At 39.1% G+C, this 21,884-nt stretch overlaps 1 protein-coding gene across 7 annotated transcripts in view; it reads left to right on the forward strand.

Moving 5' to 3' along the window:
• Positions 1–21,884, forward strand: part of GTDC1 (glycosyltransferase like domain containing 1) — a 266,961-nt gene that overhangs the window by 126,685 nt on the left and 118,392 nt on the right. For all 7 annotated transcript variants that reach the window (XM_054044312.1, XM_054044317.1, XM_054044314.1 and 4 more), the window contains 2 exons: positions 9,256–9,423; positions 12,963–13,136. In XM_054044312.1, coding sequence (XP_053900287.1) covers positions 9,256–9,423; positions 12,963–13,136 — 342 coding nt within the window. The remainder of the gene's footprint in view (positions 1–9,255; positions 9,424–12,962; positions 13,137–21,884) is intronic.

Below are 21,884 nucleotides of genomic sequence, written 5' to 3' on the forward strand. Positions count from 1 at the left end.
TTGCTATCCCTTATAATCACGTAAAACTATCTTTTGTCGTTAATAAATTTGTTTTTGCTTTATCACAAACCAGTGTGTGGAAGTTATAACTTGGGGCTAAAAGCTATTGTATATTTCCTCTCCACATTGAGGGAGGGGGAAAATGTCATGAGGTTATGCTGTACAGATCTCTATGCAGCAGTATAATTTTGGATTTGCCCTCCAGATGGGGGGTGTGCAGTTGAGTATCTGGACAGTTCGTTAGCTGAAGCCTTCCCACGGAGAGTTGATCTCAGCGCCTGTATGTAGTTGCAGCTGCGTGTGTCCCTACCTGTATGTGTGCTGGAGGGGGCTTGAGGGCTTGTTGCAACAGTACAGTGTAAAGGGAGCCCACACTGGTGGGTCAGGAAGCCTTAGTGATACCCCAGTTCCCACTGTGGGGAACCAGTCACAAAAACATAACCATCATTCATAGTATGCCTCATTGACCGGTTACTATTTATTTGACTTGCAGTAGTATGCATAAGCCCTAATTCAGGATCAGGGCCCCACTGTGCTGGGTGCTGTATAAATTCACATCTAGCCATGATCCTTGCCTTAAACAGCTTGCAGTCAAAGGTATTATGAAATATAATGATATTTGGGATAAAACTGTATGAATGTTCAAAACTGTAGAACTTACACAACACATTAGGGTTGGAAGTGAAGCTGTTTACCAAATCCAATTGAAATTTTAGGAAGGAATTTTATCTAGAGATAGAATACAATAATCTAAATCATAATTTGGGTGGAATACAATAATCACCTCTAGTCTTGTGAAAAGTGTCCTGGGATTTTTAATTAGTACAGGAAGTCAAAAATCTCAAGAAAAATCTATTATCCAAAGAGTGCACCTCCAACATCACAGTGTCTTAAACATCCTGCTGATGGATGGATCAGTATGGATTCAAATAGGATCATCTAAAAAATATTCCTTCCTGGGTTTTCCCTAGAGGTTTCATATACAAGTGCTGATCAAATATAATTCTGGATCATGAAATTGTAAGACCTAATATAATACATATATGGGAAGAGTTAACAGTGACTACACTTATTTTCCTGAGTGCTGTGTGTTTCAATCACAAACTTTTGGCACAATCTTGCAAAAAAAGATATATGGACCTGAATCTCCACTCAGCTAAGGAGAGTTTTATGCTGCTGCTGCAAGCTCTAAATCTGCCACACCTTCTTCCCTCTTCAACACACCCTCTGTTTTGCCACACTGGAGGTAGTGGAGCCACCTTTGTGCTGACAAAAATACTTTGCCAGTTACTATAGACATAAGTGAAATTAAAATGTAAAGCTTTTTATATGTTACTGCTCGTCAGTGTTTTACTATAAACATTTTAATAGATCTATGCAGAATTCAGACTATCTTGTGCACAAATCATGGCCCTGATCCTTCAAATACCTCAGCATCTGCTTAACTTAATTCACATAAGTAGTTCCACCGATGTCAAAGGGGCTACTTACATGATTAAAGTTAAGCACAGGCTTATGTATATGCAGGATGGGGGCTTGTAGAGTGTGTGCTTACTGGGCACTGAAGTCCAAAGCAGTTCAGCCTGTCTTCAAAGAGATGTTGCTGCTATATTTGGGATTAATTCTGGTTGTGTTGGAGAAGTGGTCATTTAAAACACTGCAAAATGCTTGGGATACTTTGGGGTGACCACTAAGAACAGATGGTTGTTTAAGAAAGGTGATCTTTAATGCAGGTGTCAGGGTAGTATGTACAGTAGTTATAATGTAAAGAAATGTACTGTATGTATTAACATGTTTGTAGTCGTGATGGGTCTGGATAAGAATACTGTAATAGCAGTTTAAATGTACTTTTTGTGAGATGGTAAGCTAATGATGTAGCTGTTAATTTGAATTTAGCAGACATTTTAAATATAGGTTTCTCTTACAGAGACAAAAGTTGCAATTTAAAGCTCTTTGGTGGTCTAAAAACAGCTTAATTCTCTAGTAGCATGGTAATAAGTACTAATCCAGCTTATACAGTGATTGTAGTATGTCATGTTTGTGAAAGATTGCCTAACTCTGCTTTCTCTGGGTTTTATGTTAATTTTTTTAAATTAAACATAAAACCTTATAACATCTTTATGCTGAGATAAACGGTTCAATTTAACTTGTGCTCAAGCAGCAGCTGTCAGGAATTATCATGTTTCCAGCGTTCTTGCTATCACCTTGTGTCCTTACCTCCTGGAAAGACTCAGTGGGATGATAAAGCTCACCTTGTTAGGATTTATTACTTAAATAATAACCTGAGGTAAAATGAAAGTAGATGTCACATAGAATGACAACTGATATATATTTATGTCACACATTACATTATAATAAACTTTCCTTTCCTACCCTAGTAGTAGGTGTTAAGTAGAAATACTCTTCAACATATCCTCCGGTGCCCTGCATGAGTCCATTAGCCATATACACTACTCCTCTGTGGGCATGTTCACAATGACTTGTACTGTCAGGTGTTATTTAAGCTTATAATGCCTAAGGAAATTGGTTATTGCCGGTAGTTAAAGCTATTGTACCAGTAAAGAAGCAAAGCTGAGGGCAGCTAATGTGTGTAGGTTTATGTTATAGAAATACTCTGGGACATTTTTAGGGGATCAGTGAGGACATTTTATAATACCATTATGGATTTATATTTTGTTTGCAGTCACAGTAGGAAAAGTAAGCAAAACCATTCAAATTCTAAATTTGGGGTTTGCTAATCATTATAAAACTTGCTCTTGTCATTGGTTAATTCATGAGACTGGTAATGAAGGGTGATTTTGTTAGTAAAAGTCTTACCACTTTTTTAACATTTAGATACTTTAACCCTATTCTTTGTGTCTCAATGGCTAAAACACTCATCCAAGTCCTTATCATTTCCCTCCTTGATTACTGCAAACCTTCTCCTTTTATGCTTCTCTGACTCCCACCCCTTTAGTTTGTCCAGAATGCTGCTGCAATGATTATTGTCGGTTGATATGACCATGTTACTCTTTTCTTTGAATCGCTGCACCGCGGGTGCTCCCCCCTTACACACCACATCAAGTTTAAACTGCTCAACTTCACCTTGAAGGCCCTGCACAACTCTGTTGTAGCCTATATCTTGCATCTCATTTCTCATAATGTTCCCCGTCCTTTTTTTCTCTCCTCCCACTCTTGCCTTTGTCTTGTTCCATGCTGCCTCATATGGTTTCAGTCTGAATATGCCATATTTCCTTCCTCTGCCCATTCAGATCGCTCCTAAAGAAATACTTGTTTTGCCAGAACCACAGATACTAACCTGCATCAATCAAATTCTCTTTCCAGCTCAGCATATAAGAAGGAAAGGAGTCATCTTCTTTTATATGTCTTAAAAACATCAAAGTTAGATGTTCAAGTCTAAGTTCATGATCCAGTTTGATTGCTTCAGGTGTTGCAGACTGGATGGCAGAGATTCCACCAAGATATTATGTGGAACATTGGTTGACAAGATGTTCCATAGTTTGAAGTCTGTTTCTGCAGTCGCAAATAGGATTTGTGTCTCAGTCCCCATTTATGGAGAGAGAGGCATATCTGCCATGTGATGTGTGAATGTGGTTCAAAGTGGACCATAGTTTCATGGGGGGGAGGGGGCGGCGAGCCATTGGGTTCTTCGGTTGGATCCCTGATGAGACGTTTATATGTAATGTTGGCATCCTTCCACTTTGTTTGCCATTGATCTTCCAGGGAAAACCCTGATTCTTTGAGCTCTTGCAGTGCAAACCAAAAAGGTTTTCTAGATTGGAGTTTGAATCTCGGCTTGTTATTTAGATCTTCATGTATTGGCAGATTTTTGTTTGCTTGGATACAATTGGACTCCCGAAAAATTATCTTGTCATGATGAATTTAGGGTTGATGGATGTGTGCCAATATGGGAAGCTATGGTTGTGGTGTTGATTTTACTGCACCATGTGATTTACTGTAATTTTACTTTGAATCAGTCTTCACTGCAGGTAATGTCAGAAAATCCCTACACCTGAGCCATTCTTTTTAAGTGACAAATCTGAGGAATTGTCCTAGATTGAGGTGTCGGTAGAGGAGGTTTTGGAACAAACTGATAAATTTAATAGCAATAAGTCACCAGAACCAGATGGTATTCACCCAAAAGTTCTGAAAGAACTCAAATATGAAATTGCAGTTCTAACTGTGGTATGTAACCTATTGCTGAAAACAGCCTCTGTATCAGATGACTGGTGGATAGCTAATGTGATGCTGATTTTTAAAGAGTCAACATGGCTTTTGTACAGGGAAATTACGCCTTGAGTTAACAAACATGTGGACATGGGTGATCGAGTGGATATAGTGTACTTGGACTTGCAGAAAGCAAAGTTCCTCACTGAAGGCTTTTAAGCAAAGTAAGGAGTGATGGGATAGAGGGAAGTTCCTCTCAGGGATTAAGATAGGAAACAAATGGTAGGAATAAATGGTCAGTTTTCACAGTGGAGAGGTAAATAGCAGGGTCCCCAGGAGAACTGTACTGGGACCAGTGCTGTTCAACATGTTCATAAAAGATCTGGGAAAGGTGGTAAACAGTGAGATGGCAAGGTTTTCAGATGATACAAAATTACTCAGTCCAAAGCAGACTGCAAAGAATCACAAAGGGATCTCACAAAATTGGGTGACTGGGCAAGAAAATGACAGATGAAATTCAATGTTGATAAGTGCAAAGTAATGTACACTGGAAAATATAATCCCAATCATACATACAAAATGATGAGGTCTAAATTAGCTGTTACAATTCAGGAAAGAAGATGTTGGAGTCATTGTAGATCATTCTCTGAAAACATCCACTCAATGTGAAACAGCAATCAAAAAAGCTAACAGGAATCACTGGGAAAGGGGTAGATAATTAGACAGAAAAGATCATAATGCCACTGTATAAATCGATAGTACCCCCACATGTTGAATACTTTGTGCAGTTCTGGTCACCTCATCTCATAGATATCATCAAAGATATAATAGAATTGGAAAATGTCCAGAGAAGGGCAATGGAAATTATTAGGGGCTTCCATATGAGGAGAGATTAAACGGCTTCCTTATGGGGGGAGATTAAAAAGACTGGGACTGTTCAGGTTGGAAAAGTGATGGCTGAGGGAGGGCATATGATAGAAGTCTATAAAATCATGAGTGGTGTGGAGAAAGTGAATAAGGAAGCGTTGTTTACCTCTTCACATAACACAAACCAGAGGTCACACAATGAAATTTATTGGCAACAGGCTTAAAACTGACATACGTAAGTACTTCTTCACACAAAGCACAGTCAACCTGTGGGACTCGTTGCCAGGGGATGCTGTGAAGGCCACAAGAATAACTGGGTTCAAAAAATAACTAGATACGTTCATTGAGGATAGATCCACAAAAGCAATTAGCCAAGATGGTCAAGAATGCAACCCCATGCTTTTGGTGTCCCAAAACCTCTGACTGCTAGGAATTAGGACCAGATGACAGGGGGATAGATCACTCACCTGTGGAGCATCTGGTACTGGTCACTGTTGGAAGATTGGATACTGGGCTATAGTCATAGAATATTAGGACTGGAAGAGACCTCGTGAGATCATCTAGTCCAGTCCCCTGCACTCATGGCAGGACTATATTATCTAGACCAGTGGTGGGCAACCTGCGGGCCGCATGTGGCCCATCAGGGTAATCTGATTGCGGGCCGCAAGACATTTTGCTGACGGTGACCATCCACAGGCACTGCTCCCCGCAGCTCCCAGTGGCTGCAGTTCACTGTTCCCGGCCAATGGGAGGCTGTGGGAAGAGGCAGCCAGCACATCCCTGTGGCCCACCAGTTCCCGCAGCTCCCATTGGTCGGGAATGGCAAACCGCGGCCACCGTGAGCTTCAGGGGGCCGTGCCTGCAGATGGTCAACCTCAGCAAAATGTCTCGCGACCTGCAATCATATATCCCTGATGGGCTGCCTGTGGTCCGCAGGATGCCCATCACTGATCTAGACCAACGTCCAAAGATTCAACTGTTTCAATCCATCTTTGATGGAGGGTTAAATTTGGTGACTCTGGTAGGGATGTTGCAGTGTTTATGGCATCAGACGTTTGGTGTTCCGGTAATAGTCTTTATGTTTCTGGTTGCAAGCATCAGGTGTATCCTTTTTGATAACTATGGGAGATGTTTTTTCTTGTGGCCCTTTGAATGAGCTGGGTGAAACAATTTCAGATTTCAGGCTCTGGTTGAATAACATCAACGGTGGCCTCAGTTGTTACAATGAATCCCAGCCAGCTTTCCTTTTGAAAGTTCCATCACGGTTTGGGTAGTGACATGATTACTGGGAGTTCAGTTCCAATGCTGGAAGTTCAATAGTCAAAGTTGACTATTTGAAAAATTGCCTACAACGGTTCTAGAGATGTTTTGAAGGATTCTGAACTCATCGTTGTTGAGGAAACAGAAGTCTAGATAGTAGTTTCTGTTCCAGTAAACAGAATAAAAAGTGCCTCTGTTTTTCACAACAAAGAGAAGATGTATGTTTTTGATTACCATTCTGCAAGTTCCTCATCTGGAGTATCGTTGCTACTATAGCCCCACATTGTGTGGTGGCTATTGAAATCACCGATGTATATAACAGAGTAATACACTGTGGATAAAGTGGGAGAAGGCTGGTCTGTATTCAGTGGTTTATACACATTAGCTACCGCAGGGGTCGGCAGCCTTTCAGAAGTGGTGTGCCGAGTCTTCATTTATTCACTCTAATTTAAGGTTTTGCGTGCCAATAATACATTTTAGTGTTTTTAGAAGGTCTCTTTCTATAAGTCTATAATATATAACTAAACTATTGTTGTATATAAAGTAAACAAGGTTTTTAAAAAGTTTAAGAAGCTTCATTTAAAATGTAATTAAAATGCAGAGCCCCCCGGACCAGTGGCCAGGACCTGGGCAGTGTGAGTGCCACGAAAATCAGCTTGCGAGCCGCCTTTGGCACGCAAGCCATAGGTTGCCTACCCCTGGCTACTGTTAACTTGCCAATTCTTATTGAGATAGTAAAGGTCTGGTGTTTGTCCTGGCATCTATTGGATCATAATCTTTAATGCCCCATCTGATACGTATGGAAAAGCTATGTTTTGAATGATGGAGAAAGGTGACAAGATTGTATCCAGCAATATGGCAGCCTGATTCTTGAGAGTTTTTTTTTTACTATAAGGGTGATGGCATTGATTATATTATCTTTTAGATGGGGATATACCTTCGACATTCTGTTGGCAAATTCATAGAGTTGAGCCTACTGTTCTCTTAAAGTGTCTCTGAAAGAAATCACTTTTTGCAGGGTAATTATCTCCATTGCTGTTCAATCTCAGATTTCACTGAGTGACATTCAGATGCAGATTTGTTGACGTTGGGTGTGCGTTGACACATAGCAGGGCAGACCATGAGGAGGTTGTCATCATCTACCCTGGGAAAGGGGTGAGAGAGAGAGGTTTAATAAGAAAAAAAAGAGAGTTCAGGGACATCATTAAGATGAGCCTATAATTTATCCAGGTAACCATGTAATCTTACTATTTATCCTTCCCCCCCCTCACTTCTGTTTGTTGCTGTCACTCATTCTCTCATGTCTAAAATGATGATAAGCTCCTCAGGTCAAGGATTGTATTTTTTCTATGATCACTAAATTGCCTAACACATGTAGGAACCTTTTCGCCTCAGGTTTGAATCTGGCCAGGTCACTAGAAGTGAAAAAATTGTGGCTCCCTGAGACAAGGATTTGATTACTTATATCAAATGATTTGTGGGACCCATCTTATTTGGCACTCTAATTTACAATCTCATTAGAAAGGCCAGTTATTTAATGGACATGTAGATTCTCTCACACCCCTAGGTGTGATTCGTCCAGGTCAGGGTTGAGTCATGTTGATGAGGTTGGGTGGAGGAGCTGCTTTTCATGTTGTATATATTCCATAGGTTCTCAAGTTGCCTATTAAATGTGCCAAATTTTTGACATTGCAAGCCGATGTTACCTCTGTTCTGCCTGCAGTCCCCTGCAATTAATAGAGTGAATATCTTGGGAATGCTATGGTACATTTAGTTACCTCAGGCAATTGGAAAATTTGTAAGTTAACCACTGCAAACAGAAGATTATCATTCCACTATGTCCATTTAGCACTTTTTTTAACACTAATTCAGCTTTTTTTTTTTTAAGGGAAAATTGGCAAAGGTTACAGAAAAGAAACTCTTTAACCAAACATTGTGTTTGCATCATTAGAATGAAGGATGGACTGGCAAATTAGTGAGGAACATAGTGTGTCTATAATCGTATATGAAAGCTTAATGTTTTATTTGAAATAAATACTTGATTTCAAATATTTGCCGTGGTGCTGAGGAATTTAGAATACGTACAAATATCTACAGATATGTGGTCCACACAGAATGGTGGTATACATCAAGATTCTGCTACCAGAAAACATTAGATATCAGCTTATATACTATGGGTGAAATCCTGGCCCCATTAAGTCAAACTGAGGTTAGCCTTTGACTTCAGTAGGACCAGAATTTCACACTACTCATTTAGGTAAGTTAACTTTCTGATTGATTGTTAAGTTATATCAAGGGCAAGAAATCAGTGTGCTAATTTTCTTTGGGCTTGAGTTATATATAATTTGAAGGATATGAACAATTTTATGGACTATAAAATGGTAACTGTACTATGGCAGTATTGGGGAGCAGGGAACAAAACAACAAAAAATGTTATGTAGGATGCTTAATAAAAATGGGAAAAGAGATGGAGAGAGCGAGAAAAAGACCACACCAGATAAGTATACTGCATAAATCAAAAAGGTTTATGTCATAACATGAACATGTGCCATTCCTGCTCATATATTGAATTTCAGTAGTTGGTTGCATAAAGAAGTAAAGTGTAATGAAACTGGCAAGCAGAGTATTCCCCAGTCAGCCTTATCTTTGTTCCATTTGTCCTTCAGATACAGCTTTTCTTGCCTTTTTCAATAAAATCCATCCAGCTTTTTTATTTTGCATTTCTCTGTAACTGAGCTGAGAAGACCAATGAGATTCAATGCTTTTCTAGTTGAGTTCTTAGCAGCTGCTTTTTAAGAGATCAAAACTTAGAATGCTGCTACATGGTATTAAGGCTTAGCTATTGATGTGTCCCTATAGGGGTTATGTATTTCTTGAGAGGGGTAGGCAGAGAGGAAGGGTAAAGGGTGGCCCTTTTGAGCATGCTCACAGACAGTAAACACTACTTTCCTTGTTTCTTAGGATCCTCTTTGCAAGCTCAGTGCTTAACCTGACTGAACTTATTGCCCTTCGGCCTGACTTTGGCAAATTGAAAAAGGTCCTTTACTTCCATGAGAACCAGTTGACATATCCTGTACAGAAGTGCCAGGAAAGAGATTTCCAATATGGATACAACCAGATTCTTTCATGGTAGGTGTTTCTCATACCATTATGTGTTATTTAATGGCATCTTTTAAGCATTTTTAAACCTGAGGAGTCCTGCGCTACTTAAACAACACCGTTACAAACTGAGATACAAATATATACAGTCCCAAGGAGGTGCTAAGTCAAGTGCTTTGGCAGAAACAAGTAAAGTACTCCTCATCTCAAGCTATTGTTCAAGTCTACCTGTGTGCTAAAGGACTACCATGCTACACCTGTAAATTGTGCTAATTTTCAATTCATACCTATTCATCGCAAACAAGATGCTGTAGCTCAAGTACACTTAGCAGAGAGGCAGTTAATCAGCTCTTGCTGAGCTATAGATTTTAATGCATCCAACTGAATTAAAATAGGAGTTTTCAGGGGAATAAACAAAAATTAAAACATAATGAAGCAGTTTTGTTTGTTTGTCTTAAAGGAGTGAGAGCAGTAAACATATCAGATAAATCCTTAATTTCTTTTTTTTTTGGTATTCAGAAATTGTGCAGTGCTAAAATACCCAGACGTTTTAAAGGCTGTGGTCCTTTATTGTTACTTAAAACAAATGTATTTCCTGAATCTAAGTTAATGAAAGAAGTTAATAACAGCACACTGAAAACCTTTGTGATTAGACACTGCACAAACCTAAGTGAATCTGCAAAGCTGAATTGGTTTGAATTGAAATAAATTCATTTGGTTGATCTATATCTCACCTATTTGTAATTAGGAGACTTATTAGAAGCATAGATTGAATATTTTTAAATACATATAAAATATTGGCATCTTTGTAAAATGAGCCAGTTAATATTCAGATTTCCCAAATGATAATCTTCATATATACAAGAGCATTTTCTAGATCTGTTTCTGTCTTTGCATTTTCAAGATGCTTCAGTTATTAAGAAGCAATGCTGTGAAAATGTAGTGAAATGGCTGTACAGTACTTGAAATGTATTTTGAAAACAGTAGCAGCCATTTTGAAATTTAATGATCTAAAACTATGGTGTTGGGTGGTGAAGCTGAAGAAGGAAATATCTAAAAAAGAAGTATTTTAACTTCTTTCAGTATTGTAAATGCTGTATTTTTCTGAGTTTTTATATTACAGGACCTTTTTCTTAATTAGGAAAATACCTCTAAGAATGCTTGCTTCCATGTTTTCTTTAGTCTAGAGTTGCCTCTGTACATAAATGTAAATGCATAATGTACATACTTTGAACATTTTTTTGGCTCTGCAAGAGGACATTTATTAATGGTAAAAGAGAACAAATCTTGTTTATATTTTAACTGCATTGTTTCTGTCTATTAGCAGTCACCTGTAAAGGAAAAATAATATTGTGGGTTTTTTCCCCCTTCTACATTATATTTGAGAAGGTCTGAAGTTTTTAATATTTTAAGGTTTTTTTCTGTTTCTTTTTTTTTAACCTTAGAAATATCAGGAACGCTAAGTCTTGTCTTCTGTTTTTGTTCAAAGACTTCTTGGAGGACAAGATAACTGGGCTGGGAGCTTTCTCAAGTCTGTTTTGTGGTGTTAATCTTTATGAAAGAGAGCTTTTCTCCCAAGTGTTTGTCAGGAGTTTGTTACATAGGTGTTGACAAAGTTTAAATAGTATGACTAATATTCCTTCCCTTTTAGTTGCTCAGGTTTCAGTTTCTTATCAGAGGGGTACCCGTGTTAGTCTGGATCTGTAAAAAGCAACAATATAGCACCTTATAGACTAACAGCTTATTGGAGCATAAGTTTTCATGAGTGAATACCCACTTCGTCAGACGTATGTGGTGGAAATTTCCAGAGGTGGGTATAAATATGCAGGCCAGAATCAGTCAGGAGATAACGAGGGCAGTTCAGTCAGGAAGGATGAGGCCCTCTTCTAGCAGTTGAGGTGTGAAAACCAAGGGAGGAGAAACTGCTTTGGTAGTTGGCTAGCCATTCACAGTCTTTGTTTAATCCTGAGGATTCTGGCCTGCATATTTATACCTGCCTCTGGAAATTTCTACCACATGCGTCTGACGAAGTGGGTATTCACCCATGAAAGCTTATGCTCCATACTTCTGTTAATCTATAAGGTGTCACAGGGCACTTTGTTGCTTTTTTCAGTTTCTTGTGATGATCGGATACCTCCAGTTTGCCAGTCACACTTAAAACCTCCAGCAAAAACCAGAGTAGATAAGACCTAGTATTTTTAATGTACAAAACAAGCAGAGATACAAATTTGCAGGCCTTTATTATATAATGGGGAAAAGTTTTTGTTTTGAATGTCTATTATAAGTCTATTCAAAGAGGTGGGCTGACTCACTAGTTGTTTTAACTTGAGAAAAACAAATGGCAAAAAGTCATAGGTGGAGAGGAATGGGAGAGTTTAAAAAGTAGTTCAACTCTAATAGTCTAGTTAAAAAGGATTATTTCTCTCTCAAATGTTTCCTCACTTTTCCTGCTGACTCCTTCTGCTTTTATGAGCATTGTCCATTTTCTTTCTTGGCCAGACAGCAGTGTGAGTTGTGAGGATGAATGACAGGTTTTCACTTCAAATATACTTTTCACCAGTCCAGTGACTTATGAACACATGTCCTCAATGTATCTTAGGGCCTATAGGTCAGTATTACAATATGACATACTGAGAAAATCTACTAGCCATAAACTTAATTTTTATATTAATATTTAACTTTGTTATAATATTACATTTGTGCCAATATAGTTAAGATTGTGTCAGCACTTCCAGATAAACTTCCCAATTTTTCATTGTTTGATACTTTTTCCTTTTCTCCAGACTGAAAACCTTAGCAAGGAAATCACACACACATAATTTAACAAAATTGCAAAAATATTGGTTCTACTGATAACATTCAGGGACAAAATGTTTTCTGGTGTCATGTCCTATCTTCTGCTAATGTACCAAAATTACATCTTAATTATTTTTTTAAAATATATACGTGATTGATTAATCTATAATGTTATGACTTTTTATATGTTTATTGTTTTATAAAAATTTCCAAGATATCAAATATTTTGAATCAGGGTAACATTTATTTATCTGTGTTCCAGTTAACTGAAAATCTTGGTTAACCAAAGGTAGGTTATGTGTCTCAGTAGATGTCTCTGAACTATTCAGGGGCAAAAAGGGTTGTGGGGGATTCTACTATAGTTTGTTTAATGTATTTTTTCATGATAAGTGCTAATAGCAGCAAAAGTATTCTTACAATCTAATGAGTAAAAATTGACCCACGTATAAAAGTGGATTTTCTCAAAATATCAGAATGGCTGTGATCCTTAAATTTAATAATAATAAACATTTATAATTCAATTTTTAAAAGATGGTTTTAATAAAAATTGTTAAATAATGTTTAAAAGATTAAACATATGGACAGAAACCAGTAAATTTAAACTAAGGCTGACACTTTCTCTTATTCATCTGATATGATGGAATCCCAACCTTTAATTTGGATTACTTGCTTTGCCAGTTAGTGTCACAATATTTATCCTACATTAATCTGGCTTTAAAGTAATTCTGATTTTTCTTAAAGAACATTGCATTAATTCTAGCTATATTTTACAGTTTGGTTGCTGATATTGTGGTGTTCAACTCTGCTTTCAATATGGAGTCATTTCTTACATCTATCGGAAAATTTCTGAAGCTGATTCCTGACCACAGGCCTAAGGATCTGGAAAAAATAATCAGACCAAAGTGCCAAGTTCTTCACTTTCCAATCAGGTTTCCTGATGTGAGCAGGTCAGTACATTTGACTCCATTCTCCATATTATGTCATAACTTCTTTCAAATCTATCTAAACTGATAGCCCTTGCTGCTAAATTTTAACTGATTAGTTCAAGCATTGTTAATTAGGGAATTTGGTTCTATGTCACTGTGCTGCAAAATCCATTCATTTACAAAAGTATTTCAATAACCTAATGGTACTCACATTAGGACCTGATACTGCACCAATGAAATCAATAGGAGGTTTGCCAAGCAGGTCAATAGTTAGTACGTGTCATAGAAGGATAGTTTGATGTTAAGGAGGAACTACCGGTACTTATTTTTGGCAAAGATAGAAGACATTATTTGACTAGATAATTCACCAATGGTAATTTATTAGGTTGTTTTATTTGGAAAAGCCATCTACTCTCTTTATTCAAACCTATATAAGTGTTTGTGTTGAGAAGGAGAAAAAAAAATTCCAGAGAATAGTGACAGTGATTAATCTGTGATTGAGAAACTATATTTTCTTAGGTATGCTGTAGTGGGATTTCCCTTCCCCACCTTTGTGTTTTATTGCTTACAGGTAGGTGAAAAGTACTTCATTAATGTAGATCAGACTTGCATAATTTTGGTGTTAACTGCAGTTATAGTAGTTCTTCACTCTACCTCAGTTAGTACAAAGGACATTTTTTATTACCCTTACTGCAGAACCCATCTTGAAATTAGCAAAGGGTTGTGTTATGTGGCTCAAAGGGAACATAATGTAGATTCTTTTAACTTCTGATTAAACCTAACACAATTGTTTTTTTTCTATCAGAAGGAACTCTCCTCCTCAACAGGAGCTTTGCTTCAATGGGGCTTACTCTAGCTAGAGATAATCAGTTTGCAAAACTGTACTATGCTCCTAAAAATAACATGAAGGGGGTTCTGCATTTTTGCTGATAAGGATGGGAAACAGTGTAATGAAACTTAAATGGCTATGCAGGAGTTTGGGGTTTGATAGGGTTACCATATTCTGTACCTCCAAATGGAGGACACTCCACGGCCCCCGCCCCCGCCCCCCAGCCCCGCCCATACCCCCTCCCCAACCCCGCCCCCTCCCCAAAGTCTCCGCCCCCTCCCCTGCTTCCCGCGAACATTTGATTCGCGGGAAGCCTGAAGCAGGTAAGGAGGGTGTGGGGGGGAGGAGGCGCAGCCCAGGCTAGCCCCCCCGGCGGCTCCAGCCTGGGTCGGCTCGGGCCCTGGGGTGCCGGCCCCGGCCCACCACCCCCGGCCCGCCCAGCACTGCCGGACCCCGGCTCCCCGGCGGCCCGGCTCCCCGCGGGCCCGGCCGACCCGGCCCCCCGCGGGCCCGGCTGACCCGGCTCCCCGCCGGCCCGGCTCCCCGCGGGCCCGGCCGACCCGGCTCCCCGCCGGCCCGGCTCCCCGCGGGCCCGGCCGACCCGGCTCCCCGCCGGCCCGGCTCCCCGCCGGCCCGGCCGGCCCGGCTCCCCGCCGGCCCGGCCGGCCCGGCTCCCCGCCGGCCCGGCCCCCCGCGGGCCCGGCCAACCCGGCTCCCCGCCGGCCCGGCTCCCCGCCGGCCCGGCTCCCCACGGGCCCGGCCGACCCGGCCCCCCGCGGGCCCGGCCGACCCGGCTCCCCGCGGGCCCGGCCGACCCGGCTCCCCGCCGGCCCGGCCGACCCGGCTCCCAGCCCGGACCCCGGCCCGGCACCATGCCCCCGGCCCCGCACCGCCGGCCCCGGCCGAGCACCACCCAGCCCTCCCGATTTTCCCGGACATGCCCGGCTTTTGGGGATTTCCCCCCGGACGGGGATTTGAGCCCCCAAAAGCCGGACATGTCCGGGAAAATCCGGACGTATGGTAACCCTAGGGTTTGATTTTATTTCAAGTTCCATTCTGTTTAAATATTCACACCTTAAACCTTCAACATGGACCAGCTAGCACATTACAAATAATTTCAAAGGATTTGTCTATTTGTGGAAGGTTTCTCTAAGGAAGAATCATTTAACACTAAGACTAGGTTAGCAAATTTTGTTAACATGTATAGATTTGTTTTAAGGCTTAGAAAGGATAGCAGGATTCTAAAGCACTACACCAAGATTTGTAAACATGGATGCCTAAAGTTAAGCCTTTGAACCCAAATTTAAGCACTTACATCACTGTGGCCTGATTTTCTGGAGTGCCATTGAGAGCAGTGGGTGCTTAGCACCTTTGAAAATTAGGGCATTTTCAATGGGATTTCTGCTCCTAAATCCTTTAAGTATTTTTAAAAATCCCACTATGAGTGCCTGACCTTGGGTATGCAGGCATAATAAATATATTGTTACAGATTCCATTAACTTTTAATATACATTATTTTTAATTAATAATTGTAATTGTTATTGAATCTTGTCTTTCTGAGGAATGACAGCTTTCTTACATTACAGATGTTACATTTGAAATTGAATCTAAAGGCTAGAATTTCAGCAATGTCTATAAATATTATTATGCATGTGCACATAACTGTATGCACACACAATTCATAGTTTGTTGACATGCCTATTAGAAAAACACATTTTTAAAAATCCATTCCATATTTATATGAATAGAACCTGCTGATATATATTTTAATTTTCATTTAAATACTATATTTAGAAATGAGTTATAATTATGCTGTCTGGACAAAAACCAATATCATCATAAAAGACAGGAGCATTAAAATAAACTTTTCCATAACTTTGAATAAAGTTCTTGGGTTTGGGGGCTTTATCTGCATCCACTATTTGCCATTTCTTTACAAGATTATGTTTTAAATAATGTTGAATGCACCCATGGCAACTGAATACAGTTTATTAATTTAGACTGTATTATTACAGTGAAATCTAGATGAATGGAGATTGAAGAGAAAAAGGTTAAGAAATATTGTGGCCAAGCTAAGATTCATAAAGCAAGCTCTTAGCCCAGAGTGTTTTTTGAGTTATTTTCAAATGGTAATTTGCTTTATCCAGACCAAACTCATACAGTGTAAGTAAGTGATTATTTGCATGACTGACAATCATTTGAATGCCTGCAGTCTTTTTAAAATGCATAATTTTGCCAAGATGTTGGAAAAAATATCTAGAAATTCTGACGGCAAAATTACCAAGGTGATTTTATCCCTTATGTACACGTGTGTGTGTGTGTGAGAGAGAGAGAGATGCAATTTTTATTTGGCTATGTGGCAGAGATGTTCTGAAAACATATTGTTAGCAATATGATTGTAATATGTAAAAGAGTCTTTATTTTAAGTTAATATTGTGATTATAGGACAAAATAAAAATACATTATTATACCGTATTTGACCCTAGAACAGGGCCATGTGACTGCAGAATATAAAATTTCACTTGAGGAAATTCCATTATGTTTTTATACGGTTATTAACCAAAGGTGCATGCACACCCTAAATGAGAGAAACTGCTACTCCAAATAGACATATTTAGACATGACATGAAGGTATAGTCAAGAGTGCATTCTGATGCAGTAGAAAATGTAACAGAAAATACTCTGTTTGATACAGAAACAAAACTTGAACGGTGTGAAATACTCCATTTTATATATGCATAATATTTGTTTAAAATAAGTTGTAAATGACCTTATTCTGCATTTAAGAACTGCTTTATCAAAAAGCACAGCATCTTTAACAGTTATTTGAAATTTTTTTAAAGATACTTAGTATAAGTGCACATCTTTGCTAATTATTGATAGGATCAGGGATGAACTTACTTTGCAGAGTCCTGCCAAACCTAAGATGTACAAAGCCACAGGATGTCTTTTCTAGCCAGAACATATGGAGTGGAGGCAGTTTCCCTCCCTTATCTTCAGTACACCAGTGTCTCTCCTCTGTGTCCCTCTCCAGTTTCCCTGAAGTCCTATCCTCTCTGCATTACTTAAGCTCTTTCTGCCCTCTGTTCCTAAGGGGGAGGAAGAGGAACAGTTTCCCTCTCTTATCTTCCTCTTGGAGTAAATCCCTGTCTCTCCTTTCCTCAGCTTGGGGACCCAAAAACTGTTAGAGAGATGCCTACTCTGACTTACTTCACAGGAATCTCTTCTGTCTGTTATCAGTGCTGTGGTCCCAGGAAAAGGGAATGAAGACAGAACAGATGAGGTCCTGTGATCACAGATCTGCTCCCTCTTCCTGAGCTAAAAATAGCTCTGGTCAGCTTTTCCTAGCGAAGGGATTAGACGGCAGTTCTTGTCAAACACTGGAAAGAGGAGGAAGGAGTCACTGATTTGGGAGTCTAGAACAGGAAATTGACAGATCCCATCCTTTTCCCAGTGGCAGTCTTCAGGTAGTTCTAACCACATGCATGTAGATTGGCTTCCATGTTGTGCTCTGTAGTGTCAGTACCAGCCCTGATATAATACTACTGTATCACTTACTTTTTAATTGATATAGTTTTACAGTCTGATACAGTATATATGTAAAAATAACTATCTTACAATAATTTTAAACTTACAAGACTGTCACTCCATTGTGCATAGGTATTACAAGGGATGCAGAACAGTAGGTGATTTTTACATCCCATATATGCTGCCATACTTTTGTACAACACAGTGAGTTAAATCCAGTGTGATTCAGAATTACCTTATAACGTCTTTTTTGTTTAACTCAGACTCTTAATTGTATTGTAACATAATATGTAGTATTAAATTTGTGGTTTTGCTAATTTTTTTTTTCATTTTTAAAAATGAGGAAGGGGGCACAGAAACAAAAATGGCCTTTTCAATAACATAATCTTTTTGTCCATGGACCTTCAAATGCAAGTAAGCATAACTGGAAGAGTTTTGTAGGTTCTTTGCTGATACTTTGTATTGCTTGTCAACATTTTGATTTCTATTGGTCCATCTGCAGCCATACCACCTTCAGCTCACAAGCAAAGCAGGGTCAGACTAGGTTAGTTCTTGAATGGGAGACACTTTGGTATTAATTTAGATGAAATGTGCTATATAAATGTCAGTTACTATTAATGCTGCCCTAGCTGTAGTAAATCTTCATTATCATTTATAAATTTTTCAGAGCCATAGAAGAGCTATAATTATAGCTGTAGAGCTATAGATAGTGTTTTACAAACATGTTTTAAGTTATATGTGTGTTCTAAAGAGATTACAATGCAAGTTAGACAAAGGACAGATGGAATAACAGATTAAAAAAGAAGACATGAGAGGACTATTATAGTAAGAGAAAACAAGAGATCTTTTCTTTGTCAACTTGGTAGTATCTTGTACTATATGCACTTTAAATTTGATGTGCTGAAAAAATAAAACTGTCAACAAACAGGGGAAGACTCATATCCACAAGTGATCAGACTTTCACAAGAGCTGGGTATGGAACCCATTGCCACTAGAGTGTGTATTAAGTTGACATAAGATATGAAGCAGCCTAACAGCTTCTCTCTTATATTGGGGCTGCAGCTAGGGCCAAGGCAGCCACAACTGGTGCTCTGACTTTACCTTCACCTCACCCCCTGTGCAAGTAAATCTTGACATTTAAAGTTTACATCTACTGTGTTAAAAATCAGGCTATTATGCAATAAACATAATGGGTCAGATCCTGGAAATACACACGGCACAAGTTGTGAGGGAGATGGAAATGGGCATAAAGCTCAACTGTGCACTCTTGCAGTCCTCCGGCCATTGTGTGAAGGGTTGGTCACCTGGTGCAAATTACGATGGCGTTGGGCCACTCTGTCATATGCTGACTGTTAAGAGTAAGGGGTCAGAAATACAGCTGGGAACTGGCACATCTTAAGCGTGTTGCAGTCATTCCCCCTTTCTTTCAGTTGTTCCTCTTGTGCCAGCTACAGGGATGGAAGATGATGTACTAGCTTCTACTCCAGTTTCTACATTTCCAGAGGATTACTTTTGCACTAGACTGATCCCCCCTTGGGCCAGATATATCAGCTTCACAACCAGAATCCTGTGGCAGTGAGTGCAGTACTAACAGCTCCCCCACAATGGAGATCTGGCTCAATAGTCTCACCTGTCCATTGAAACTTATTTGTATTGCAAAACTGTTTAAAGCTAATTTCTGTTTAACTGTTCAGAAAAAAAAAAGTTTTGTTGACTTTTTTTTTTACCTGTTGCAGAATTTTTCAGTTAAATGATATCATAGTAATCATTTAATCTTACAATAGCTCAGAAGGATACTTAAGCTGAATTCTTTGTGCAACCTAGTTTTTTATTATGTTGGGTACTACTCATGTTGCATACAACACATTCCCATAAAACCTGCATTTTGTATTTACAGAGAAATTTCTCTAGAGAGTTAAGGTCTTGTAAAACATTCTTGTTCTACAGCATGAACGAATTATTATACTCTGGGGCATTAAAAGTGAAGTGTACTGAAGAAAAGAATTTTTCATTAAAATGCAGTTTATATTGATAAAACAGATTACTAGCATTTGATGAAATGTGAAACTTGGATCTACCCATATCACTACATCACTAGTAGGTTTATTTTGGCAAGAGGGCTAGCATGTAATGTATATCAGGACCAATCATTATACACTACCTGTTAGTTTTTTATTAAATTAAATTGTCTTTCACTAAAGTAGTTGAAAAAATATGTACTCTATCTGTATACTGAAGTAGCAGAATGTATAACCAAGAATATTAGAAAATAAAAGCTGTCATGTTATCAGTTTTGGCACAGTCATTTATCAATCAGTATTTTAAACATTGACAAGTGGTAATTTAATAGGGAATGACCCTGTTGGCAAGAAGTTCTAATGACAGATGATGCAAACTCATTTATTACTGTGGGGCTCTGCTGGCTTCTTACCTTTCTCAGTATCACAGCTCATACTTTCCAAGTCTGGGATGTGAGAAGCCACAAAGGCAAAACCTGTGGCCCCAGGCCTGTAACCACTCCCATCTAATCTGTTTCTTTCTTTAGTTGCAAATTTCCCTATAGTATGGTTAGTAAGATCTGAAGTTTAGATACTGATTTAAACACCGTTTGATTTGTGAGTAACATTCATAATAATACTTCCCACTTGTATGCAGCAAAGTTTTAGAAGTGTGTGTGTCTGTTGTTGTGGGGAGGGGAGTTGTTGTATTTTTGTTTGTTTGTTTTTTGTGGTTGACTCAGCTTTTGGTTGTACAACTTGAGACACTGTGTTCCTGGTTTCAGAGACAACTCATCTTTCAATAATTTTGGCCAGGAGCACATTTCATCTGAGAACCTCAAAACACTTTACAATTGTTAACTAAGCACCCTTTATGGTGGGTAATTTATTTTTATCCCCATTTCAGAGATAGGGAAATGGATGCATCCAGAGTCAATGGCAGAGTCATGACTGGAACCCAGTTCTGTGACTCTCAGTTCTGTGCATATCCCCATGGTAACTCCTTTTGGAGTCGGGGATAGCCTACCTTGCTGTGATATATATGATTTGAAGTTGGGGACTTCATATTGAAGGAAATGACAACTGTGCCACCAGCTGACAGAGATGGCATTTTTAGTTCTCCTAAAATGCTCTATCAAAAATATAGCAGGTCAATATTCTTTGCTTTGAATAGTTTTTTGTTCATTTTACTTGAACTTCTGTTATGTGAGAATTTATTTGCATATTTCCAACTCACAATCTATGTCACCTAACCAGAAACATGATTGTGGACAGTTTTGTATGAGCTTTTTCAATTTAAACCTCTGTCTGGGCTTTCTATACCTTCCTATTTTAATTATGTCATTTGTTTTTCCTCCTGTCCTGGTGATCTTTCACAATAGAATGTTTTCTCTTCTTTTTCATGTTGGAATTTGGTTAATATTACTCCCATGGGGAATGATGTTGTAATTAGATTCAGTGCAGTTAAATCTATTTGGTTTTAAATTGTTACAGAGGGGCTTTAAGGTAAAACTGTTCCATCTTCTTGTCAGAATAGAACAGGATTACTAACTAAGGGTAGGATCCTGCAAGGTGCTGAGTGCCCCCAACTTCCATTGCAATCATTCAGAGTTGAGAGAATTCAACACCCTGCACCATCAGTAACCTGGGTCAGGTGGACAAAGATATTAGATATAAGTAAAGGCTGGGAATTAAGTGATGTAGTCAATTGGTGCATTAGCCAGACCACTGTGTTGAGAGCTCAGTTCAAACTCTTGCATGTCAGAAAATTCCCTGACCCCTAAGTTTTGTTTTTCAAAATTCTGCCAGTCAATATTTTTGAGCTATAAATATTTTTCATTGTAAAACTTTGAAGAATGAAAAAAAAAAAAAAAACCCTTTCACGTGTAAGTTGTGCTCATGAAATTCTAAGGAGAAGTGGGAAATGAACCATCTTTGGTTATTTTCTTTTCTGAGTTGTTAGGTGAGGAGAGTGCATGGATGGAGCAGAGAGTGAGAGAGCCCTTATTGTTTAGATACTCCACCCACATTCTTTTTGGTTATGTAAGGGAAAAAGAAGAATGGGCAGGAGAGGAGGCTGCAGTGAGAACTAATGGGGATGAAAAAGGGGGCAGTGGGTTCAGCATTTGGAGATGCTTTCCTATGAATGAGAACCAGAGTTTGAGAAGCTATGTTAAGTAAAAACAATGTGGGAATGAGGTGGCTTGCAGTATCAGTTAAGGGACTGTGGCAATGTGGGCACACCTTAAGAGCACTCAGAAGGAGATGTACTTGGCGTTTACCCAATGAATGATAAAAACTATACTCCATCAAGAGAAGAGGGATGGAAGCACCATCAATAAGAGAGTTAGTTAGATCTCCTAACCTGGTTCTCAGTCATCTCACTGTTGTTAAATGTAAAGCAATAACGAGAAG

Source organism: Malaclemys terrapin, chromosome 11 (genome assembly GCF_027887155.1).
Source record: "Malaclemys terrapin pileata isolate rMalTer1 chromosome 11, rMalTer1.hap1, whole genome shotgun sequence".
Taxonomy (NCBI): domain Eukaryota; kingdom Metazoa; phylum Chordata; order Testudines; family Emydidae; genus Malaclemys; species Malaclemys terrapin.